Source organism: Micromesistius poutassou, assembly GCF_964030765.1.
Source record: "Micromesistius poutassou genome assembly, chromosome: 17".
Taxonomy (NCBI): Eukaryota; Metazoa; Chordata; class Actinopteri; order Gadiformes; family Gadidae; genus Micromesistius; species Micromesistius poutassou.
In genome coordinates, this window is record NC_140287.1 from 9807326 (window position 1) to 9817731 (window position 10406).

A 10406-nucleotide genomic window follows, 5' to 3' on the forward strand; every position below is an offset into this window, starting at 1 on the left:
TGTGTGATCCACTAGAAGTCTAAATCCTCCGATGCTATTGGGAGGAGGAGGAGGAGGAGGAGGAGGAGGAGAAAGGGGGGGGGGGAAATCCCTGTTGAACCAGTGTAGTTGACCCCGACAAATATGTGGGTCAGATAAACAAGACAGAGAGGGGAATATCTGAGAGGGAAGAGGTATCTGTTAACTGGTCCGTCCTACTGGTGAGAACCCCCCCTACACACACACACCATTCCCCTGCAGGTAGCACTCACCTCCACCCCCTCTCCCCCCCACCCCCCCCCCCCACCCCCAAGAAGCAAGACAAGAAAAGCATTTTGATAAATCATGAATAGTCACAGCTGTGCAAGCGCAGTATGACCCTTTCTAAAAATTTATTATGGGGATTACACACAAAATCTCACAATGTAACATTTTCAAATGTGTTATGAATGCCTCCCAGAATTCAATTCAAATCCTAGGTTACCAAATAAGCCTGAACAAATCCCTCCACTCTCAGTTCTTCCTTCTTTGAAGATTTGAGAAGTCCAGTCTGCAGGGCAGGTTTTACCACGCCACACACACACACACACACGCACACACACACATACACGCACGCACACACACACACACACACACACACACACACACACACATCTCGGCACAGGGAGACAGCTAGCTACAGTGAGGTAGATCAGGCCATGCAGAGGCCGTGTGTGTGTCTGTGTGGGTATATGTGTGTGTGTGTGTGTGTGTGTGTGTGTGTGTGTGTGTGTGCATATGTGTGCATATGTGTGTATCTTTGGGTGTGATGGGGCGAGTGTAGAGCGGTAGAGAGAGAGAGAGAGAGAGAGAGAGAGAGAGAGAGAGAGCGAGAGCGAGAGAAAGGGCAAAATATAATACAGATTTATTATGGACAATCATGTCAACATTAAATATACCAATTGCTCAACTGGATTCAGAGAGACGGACTGCGTGATGCTGAGGAGGCCAAGAAGTTAATTCTACAAAACAAGGCAATAAAAACATTACAACAACATGTTTGATCAGCGTTACAGAATTGAAATAAAACTCTCTTGTAAATCCACAAAGAAAACCCTTAAAAAAACTAAAAAACTGTGAAAGAAAAGAACGGTTGTTGGTTTTTAGAGAAGCAATAACACTTTGTGCAACTTGGCTGAAGTGACCTCTTTCAAATGTCAAATTGAATCCAAGCTAGCTTTAAGTCTCACACACACACACACACAGACACAAGGACACACACACACACACTCTTTCACACACACACACACACACACACACACACACACACACACACACACAGGTCTCCCCATGACTTATATTTGTTTGTTTTCCATAAGTCTTGTGGTTGTTGGTTCCAGCGCGGGCGGCGGGCTGTTTGCTCACTGCTGAACTCCTGTGTTGACACAACACAAACAAGTCCAGCATTGGTTAAAAAAAGCATATGATATTAATGGAGGATATGTGGGGGGGTGCAGGGGGGGGGTATCCTTGGTAACCTTCACATTTTAATAGAAACAGAGCGCTGTTTCTGAAGATCTCTGGGAAGCATTGACTCTGTTGTTTCAGTAGACAGAGGTGTATCTATAAGTACGAGGTCCATCTATTAGTACGCCTCTACTATAACTCTGTTATGCTCATAAATACTGCTTCAAAAAATCTAAAGGAACCCACACTAGACCTAAAAGGCCTTTTTGATGCTGCAAACACACACAAAAAGATATAAAAACAACAACAAACAGCACACACATATATAGTGCATCGGTTTATGCAAACAACTAAAAAAAACGAATTGCGGTCCGGAAGACTTGATTTAGTATCAATAAATACATTTAAAGACAGAACAGATTCTTGTGTTTCATAAACGTGGGCAGTCGTGAGGAGGAGACGGCAAGCTTTCCCTGCTTGTGTCTGACAATCTCTCCGCTTTGAAGTGAGCGCATGAGAGTCAGCAAACTCTTCCCAAAACTGACACTGAATGGGGTCTCTCCCCCCCACACACCCTCCCCCACCCTCCCCCAGCCCCCCTTTAATCCCAGGGAAGACTTTGAATGTGTTTTGATGACCTCTGGGGTCAGTTACATGTTACATTACACAAAGGTTTGAGCTCCAGTGTGGCTCTAGCAGCACGGCAAGCGGGGAAGCAAAACCATCCATTACGGTATTTTATCAAATGTGTGCTGCAGCCTTTTTCTTCCCCCCCCCCCCCCCCCCCCCCCCACACACACACACACTGGTAACAAAATCTCCACCAACCTGCTACGGGCTAATTAAAATACAGCTTGTGATTATCTTCTTTTTTTTTTCACTTGCTCTCTCTTCCTCTCTCTTTTTATCACACATGCGCTGTACACACACTTGTGCGCACAAACACACAAACACACAAACACACGGCATCTATAATTGCTGTTTGCCTAGATGTTAAATTAGGGATCGCCTCCCCCAACGTCGTTCTGCCGACATCAATTGCAAATGTCATTTTGACACTAAATAAAAAATATCAAAGTCTTTAATAGACGACTTGTTTGTGTTCTTGTGGTATATTTTCTTTTTAAATATGCATATTTACAATTTATGTCATCTTGTGTTTGGACGAATGTAAGAAAAAAATATCAATAATTAGTTTGGTTGCGTTTAAATATGGAATGTGTTTGTTTTTATTTCAAGTGGAGAGTAAAACAAGTCTAAATGTTATAATTAACCATAAATCAGCTATTACGGTGGATGTACAGCAATGTATCTATTTTGCTGCGATTTAATTGATGTCTGAAAGATAAGAGGGGCTGTAATTGTTTTGTTTGTTTAGATGATTTCATTGGAGAGGATTCATGCTTAGAATACAATCCATGAGCCAAGCGCATATCCAACCAAAAATAAACCTGCTCCTGAATAACAATAATTAGGAGGGTGAGATAATTATTTTTATTGAAATGTTATTTTGTGGGATTTAAAATAAATTATTATAAATACAAGACTATGTATAGGCTACATAAATACCTGGCTATAATTTATGTGACCAATAATTTCCTTACATTTATATTTTTGTTTATTTATACACACCAAAAAAAGCAGGGAAATGGCAGCACAGAGAGAGTAGTAAAGCAACTCTCCATCATAATAATAACAGCAATGATAGCATACCTATAATAGACTACTTCACTTTGTAAAAATTGGCTGAGGTCGAACAACTTGGCCTTTTGCGTGTTTTAAAAGGAAATCGCGTTAAAGAATATCACAGGTTAGGCCCAGAAAAAAAGCTTTCCCCTCGGGACGATTCCGGGGAGCGGGGATGGAGGATGTCGTGGTCGTCAATTAGCGGAGAGTCAGGAACTGATTGCCGGAGGCGTTACTCGTTTTCCCGGTAAACGTTCTTTAAAGATAGAATCCCCGCGGAGGTCCTGCCTCCAGAATTTAATAAATTATTTAGCAATTTGAACGGCGAAGAGTAAAGAGAGATGAACAGATAGGAATATCATACGATTTTCAGCAGGGCTATTCGTTAGTTTAAGATAGGCGACATTACCATAGTTGCCCATAATAATAATTACAAAAACGACAGTAGGCCTAGGCATACTGTATTGTAGGCGGCCTACTATATTTATAATAACAGACTGATATTAAATAATGAACAATTGTAGGGCCAAAAAGCATCAGGTTAATTTTAATGTTGGGCTGTTAAAGCTAATTCATGCAATATCTAAATGTCATGGACATTTTGTATTAACCATTATGCTTTACAAAATGTTCGCGTTAATATCAGTCTATACTGGGACCGTTTAAAAGCTCTCAGATCTGATCCAGAAGTGTATCGACGTGTAGGCTACAAGAAACAAGTAGATGTTGAGTACCTGAAGGTGTACCTGTGATGCTCCACCTCGGCTCCTCCACCTCGCCTCCTCCATCTCGACTCCGCACCTCGGCTCCTCCACCTCGGCTCCTCCACCCCGGCTCCTCCACCTCGACTCCTCCACCCTGGCTCCTCCACCTCGACTCCTTCACCTCAGCTCCTCCACCTCGACTCCTTCACCTCAGCTCCTCCACCTCGACTCCTCCACCTCGACTCCTCCACCTCGGCTCCATTCCATCAAACTGCCGGTGAGGCGGCAGCCACTGCGAGCACGACCGTCACACACACTCAAACACACACACGCACACGCACACGAACACACACACACACACACACACACACACACACACACACACACACACACACACACACACACACACACACACACACACTTAGAACTTGACATCTGACGAGATGCGGAGGGGTCTTTTGTCTCGTGCCTATTAATCCATCGGTCATAATCCACAGATTCTTCTCGGGATCAGAATCTGTCCAGAGATACACGACGCTGCATTGTTACTGTTGGAGCCTAAAAGCGTTGCCTTCCCATATCCACCCATTCCTCACTGCAGCACGACGTGTGATGCTATTTCATAAAGTAGCTACGACCAGCCTCCACCTTTGACACCGGCCTTCCACCGGGACAGAGAGAGGCAAATGACGACTCATAGAACCCAGGGTGTGTGCCTGTGTTTATAAATCTAAATCAATATTCAAATCTAGTGAGCGGGTGTGTCCGTGCCAGCGGTTTGTGTGTGTGTGTGTGTGTGTGTGTGTGTGTGTGTGTGTGTGTGTGTGTGTGTGTGTGTGTGTGTGTGTGTGTGTGTGTGTGTGTGTGTGTGTGTGTGTGTGTGTGTGTGTGTGTGTGTGTGTGTGTGTGCGTAGGTGTCCCACAAAGCCTCTTAAGATGATACATTTACCAAGCCTTGACAAAACCCTCGGATATTATTTTGGGACGGGCACGCCGGATCCAGATTTAAGTGACGTAAAGCAGAATGTGTTTTATTTTACCCAGGTTAACATCAATGAAGAATAATGAATTAAACAGACTGATACTGTACATTTGCATAATTATAAAATAGTGAGAGAAAATAGCAATTGCTAATAAATATTAGCAATGTATTGTTGTTGTAAATAGTATTGTTATTATTAAAGCACTTATTATGGGCCTGGTTAAAGTAGCAGGCTAAAGGATACAGTTGGAAGTATTAGAGCAGTATTTTCATCTTGTTATTCATATAAACAGGTATAATAAATATTCAACTGTAAATATACACACTAATGAAACAGGCCTACCTTCAGAAGCGTTATGGATTTTGATGATCTTGTTTAGATTATTAGGATCCTTGAGATCCTGCTCAGAACAGAACAGGTCCAGGTTATCAGTAACATGAGGAAATGAGATGAAGCATCGTTAGGCCTATATGAGTTCAGCTCAGCAGCACATCGACCAGAGGCTCCAAACTTGGTCAACTCAATCTGAGCGAATAATGGTCTTGAATTTCCCCAACTTGTGATACTGATTCTGCAGCGGGGTCTTCATGGACCTCATCGGAGCCCATGGCCAGCTCACTGGATGTGAGGGAGTTTTAAGAACAATAAACCTCTTTAAATCCCCTGTTGAGGCCCATGCGGATCTAGGAGGAGTGGAATGTGTAGGAAGGTTTGATAACTGAATTATTATTAAAACGACTCGATTTATTTTACACGTATGCACTGTTTTAAAGCATTTACTTCCCATGTATGCCATTACGCATTGCACATCCGCCAAATTCCAATTAATAGTTAAAAAGTTGAGGATAGGCTGCAAAATGTTTGCATTTTAATAATTGTTTAACAAACACAAAAAAAACGGGTAAAAACTTTCATTCACTAAATATAAATTGTTCAGTTGCGTTTGTTATCATCCGCTCCTCTGTGAGAGGACGTGTCAGCCCCGTTCTTATCCGCTATTGGCTGAGGAGATTGCGTCTAGCGGGCGACATTTGTTCCTCAGCAAATCTCTCCTGCAGCCCGAGTGAGAGAGAGCTGCTCTGTCCTCCTCCCAACCTCAGCTCAGTCCTCCGGCTCCCATTGGCCAGCAGTTTGTACAAATCCAACTCAGGCGCCTCGACTCTCCAGACTAACCCATATGAACCGGCCGCCCTGCTTTTTTACAAACATTGGTGCCACTGCTGAGAATCTTTATTCGCTCCTATTTGTTCTCAGTTTGAAGACGTTTTTTCCTGCACCAGGACGCAAAGCTACATGATTTACTTCACCGGAGGAAAATAGACAGACAACGAATTTTCTGGCATTCACCAACACAGTAAGTTGTATTGTTATCATTATTATTTGTATTATTAGAATTATAATTATGCCTATTATAAGGCTATGGGGCTGTTATTACCTATTATTATTATTATTATTATTATATTGTTATTACAAGTCTTTAAATGATTAATTATGATTATTATATTATTATTATTATTATTATTATTATTTGTATTCCCATTGATTTTAGAGGGGCACCGTTTAAAATAGCCATTAATTTATCTCATCATAAACACCAAAAACATGTATCCTATCTACAGGTCGATATTTTAACAGGTTAACCGACTTATTATTTTGGCAATAACGCCTATACGCTTCATGATCTGCGTCTCTCTAACTGATCAGTAGGGATAGGCATACTTCTGCGTGAGTCGTGCGGGCCTGCAGGCTGCTACCTGGGTCTGGGATCTGGAAGTAGTTCCCAACTATTAATTTGTGTTCGATAATGTCCCTCGTCCTGCATTCCGTTGAAGGTCTTCGTGGGGCAGGTCTGGTAACAGATGGGGACGAAGGAGGTGGGTGCTCTCTCCCCGCACCTCCCTGCTCTCCTGCACTCAAATGGGCTTTTAGCGGACTTGCTATTCCACGCGTAAACTTGCCATCTCCAAACGGCCGGGCCTTTTCCCACCTGTGCGGGGGAGAGTTCTGCTTTACAATCTCGGATGTTCAAAACCAGACCGCAACCACAGAGACAATAAGTACAATAACGGTTTTTTAGCTCTATAATTGGGGGCAATACTTAGGCGGATATAAAAAACGAGATATATGGACCTAGACCTAAATATTCCTAAATCAGTGCAATTTGGGAAGGAGGTCTAACATTTTAATTTATAACCGTTAATAACAGGGAGGTCTGGATTTACATCATTGGTCAGCTATAACGAACATGGTTCGAGATTATATTTCAGTCTTTTCTTATCGAGATTTGAGGGCAAATGGTGTTTTAGGCGCTTGGCAACATGTGCGCAATGTTCACTAAATGTCGATTTGGAGCCAGCAGCAATTAGGGCGCGCGTGCCACTCAGATTAACTCGTTAATTCACTAACATTTATAATCATTAATTATTAGACAAGGCCATTATTGTTAAGCGGGCGTTCAACTGTTGAGGGTCTGCTTTAAGTGGGACAGATTGCGTCGAGGGGGGAAAACCGTTGGCTTTCTCAACAACAACATTGTTAGCCTACTGGTTGATTAAATGTCCCAGTGCAGAAAAACATGGATCGTAATATTATTCCATTTTTAAAAAGGCGGCAGTAAAAAGACAATTAAATCACTGTGTTCTATGGTTATTGGAGTTTTAAACCTATCCTCTTCAATTTAAAATATTAACTCATATTTAATGACCCATTCGTTTCTTTCGTTTAATAGCATAATTCACAATAACAAAATAAAAATTGTAAAGGTAAAAAGGTGCATATAAGTTATACAATTATAATAAAACAAAATATGTTACAAGTAGGCCTACAAACGCAAGCATTGGTTGATGAACACATTGATCTATATGTGTCTTGTCTGTATTAGGCTGAACGGGCCTTGTTTCAAACACATCGCATTAAATCGATCCTCTATTATCGGTAATTTGCGAACGGCTCTTATCCATTGTTTTGGCTTTTTCCACACATCATCCAAAGTGGCGTGTACGTCTGTTTGTCATGTCACATGACTTGTTGCAATAATTTGTTGCTACGTTGCCCAAGGGTGTGTGTGTGTGTGTGTGTGTGTGTGTGTGTGTGTGTGTGTGTGTGTGTGTGTGTGTGTGTGTGTGTGTGTGTGTGTGTGTGTGTGTGTGTGTGTGTGTGTGAGAGAGAGAGAGAGAGAGAGAGAGAGAGAGAGAGAGAGAGAGAGAGAGGAGGGGGGGGGGGGGGGGGGAGAGCGAGAGAGAGAGAGAGAGGGAGGGATAGAAAATGGTCGAGCGTGTTTTAATAAGCAGCACTCCGAGGAGGACAGCTGTGTGGCGCTCTGCAACAAAATCTGTTTCTTTCTTTGCAAAAACCAAAAAAGGAGTCGAGTAGGAACTAATTGTTTGGTCTTTTTTTGGGGACAGGTCGGCCTATCCGCGGACCACACGACAAACCGAGCAACACAGAGCACATAGCTGGTGCTTCAACCGCTTTCAAGATTTTCTCCAACTTCAACCCCCAGACGAACATTAGCATGATGTCGTATCTGAAGCAACCCCCTTACACAGTCAACGGGCTGAGCCTCACCACGTCGGGGATGGACCTCCTGCACCCATCGGTAGGATACCCAGGTACGTTCACACACTTCCCTGAGAAAGGAGCCACTGTGAGTCCAGCACTGCGTATTAATTAGGTTTGTAGTAAAACAATTAAAAGGTTTACGTTTATAATAGGATTGTATATTGTGGGCCGGTTCTCATGGTGGTCATTTGATCCTATATTAGAAATATAACCGATTTCACTTTTTTTTAATGTTTATTAAACCAAAATAAAATGATTAATTTCGTGTTTTGTTATTTTTAATCACAGCGACGCCACGTAAGCAAAGGCGGGAACGAACGACGTTCACGCGCGCCCAGCTGGACGTCCTGGAGGCGCTGTTCGCCAAGACTCGCTACCCCGATATCTTCATGCGCGAGGAGGTGGCGCTGAAGATCAACTTACCTGAGTCCCGAGTACAGGTGAGCAGAAAGAGGACAGAGAACCGCTGAACACTAACAGAGCCGGCGTAACGTAATGTTTGTAATTACGGTTTTCTAATTTATAAAAAAAAAAATCATAATCTTATTTTGGCAAAAAATATATGACCCCATAAACATTACAAGGTCGATAATATGTGATGCTCCTATAGGTGTGGTTCAAGAACCGGCGGGCCAAGTGCCGCCAGCAGCAGCAGCAGCAGCAGAACGGGGGCCAGAACAAGGTGCGGCCGGCCAAGAAGAAGAGTTCCCCCACCCGGGAAGTGAGCTCGGAGAGCGGGGCCAGTGGACAGTTCACCCCGCCGACCAGTACCACCACCGTCCCCGCTGTCCCGACCAGCACCGCGCCGGTGTCTATCTGGAGCCCCGCGTCCATCTCCCCGCTGTCCGACCCTCTCTCTACCTCATCTTCGTGCATGCAACGATCTTATCCGATGACCTACACTCAAGCCTCGGGCTACAGCCAGGGCTACGCCGGGTCAACCTCTTACTTTGGCGGCATGGACTGCGGCTCGTACCTGACTCCGATGCACCACCAGCTGCCGGGCCCGGGCTCGACCCTCAGTCCCATGGGCACTAACGCGGTCACCAGCCATTTGAACCAGTCCCAGGCGCCCCTCTCCACCCAGGGATACGGGGCGTCGGGGCTGGGCTTCAACTCCACCACGGACTGCCTGGATTATAAGGACCAAGCGGCCTCGTGGAAGCTGAATTTCAACGCCGATTGCTTGGATTATAAAGATCAAACTTCCTCTTGGAAATTCCAAGTGCTGTGAAAAGAACATTCTCGTGTCAAGTGCAGAATCGACCCCTCAAGCGAAGCGCCGCCATCCCTCATAAACCCGAATAGACTGGTCCATTTGTGTCGTGGGGCGGCGGGACTCGAAGGCCTCCAGATTGCGGCCTGACGTTCGTCCCCAGGAGGAAGTTTAATTTATTTTAGCCCGACAAAGACGTGTTCTTTGTTTGTGAACGCCACTGAGGGCAAACGAAAACCTGCGGGCCAACCTGGGGGCCAATTCAGAGCGGACTCTTAGAAACTCTTTCCAGCCACGAAACAAATGTTTGATTGCGAAACCAAACTGCCAGACACGACGACTTGTTGACTTTGGGATGGACAGGCCTCTTTCCAACGCGTTGAACCTCTTTGCCGTGTAATGGCAGAGGTGCGTTCACGAAGACGGTGTGGGAGGACTGCGCGTCCACGAGGCGACACGGATGCACTACTTTATTTAAGAAAAAGTGTTTATAAGGAATCAATATGTAGTTTCTAAGAGACAATCAGTGTGCGTCTTATATAAATGGTACATACGTGTTTTTTATCTGTGCTAGCCTTCGAAACTGTGATCTGTTGTATTGTATGCAAATTGTGAGCCCCGCGCATAAGATTCTGCTGTGATTTTAATAGATTTCTATACCTTTGTTTTGCTAATGGTTAAATTATTGGTAGTGCATACAGAGGTGAGATTTCCGGAGCACAAGCCAGTAAAACCAGGGCCAGCCATACTGGGAAAAAGTTCTTAAGGAGAGATCTACACTTGCGCAAGAATCCCCCACCACCGGTGTCCACACACACGATGGATATGGAC

At 44.1% G+C, this 10406-nt stretch overlaps 1 protein-coding gene across 2 annotated transcripts; it reads left to right on the forward strand.

The window, feature by feature from the left end:
* Window positions 1-8276: 8276 nt before the first annotated feature.
* otx2b (orthodenticle homeobox 2b) lies at window positions 8277-9593 on the forward strand (the record flags this gene model as incomplete). Of its 2 annotated transcripts, none has more annotated exons than XM_084481858.1 (3): window positions 8277-8409; window positions 8648-8799; window positions 8970-9593. In XM_084481858.1, the coding sequence occupies 3 exons, from the start codon at window positions 8313-8315 to the stop codon at window positions 9591-9593; spliced, it is 873 nt and encodes a 290-aa protein (XP_084337984.1). The 2 variants fall into 2 exon arrangements, with proteins under 2 accessions (XP_084337984.1, XP_084337983.1); XM_084481857.1 differs by having other exon boundaries at window positions 8313-8460.
* Window positions 9594-10406: the final 813 nt, after the last annotated feature.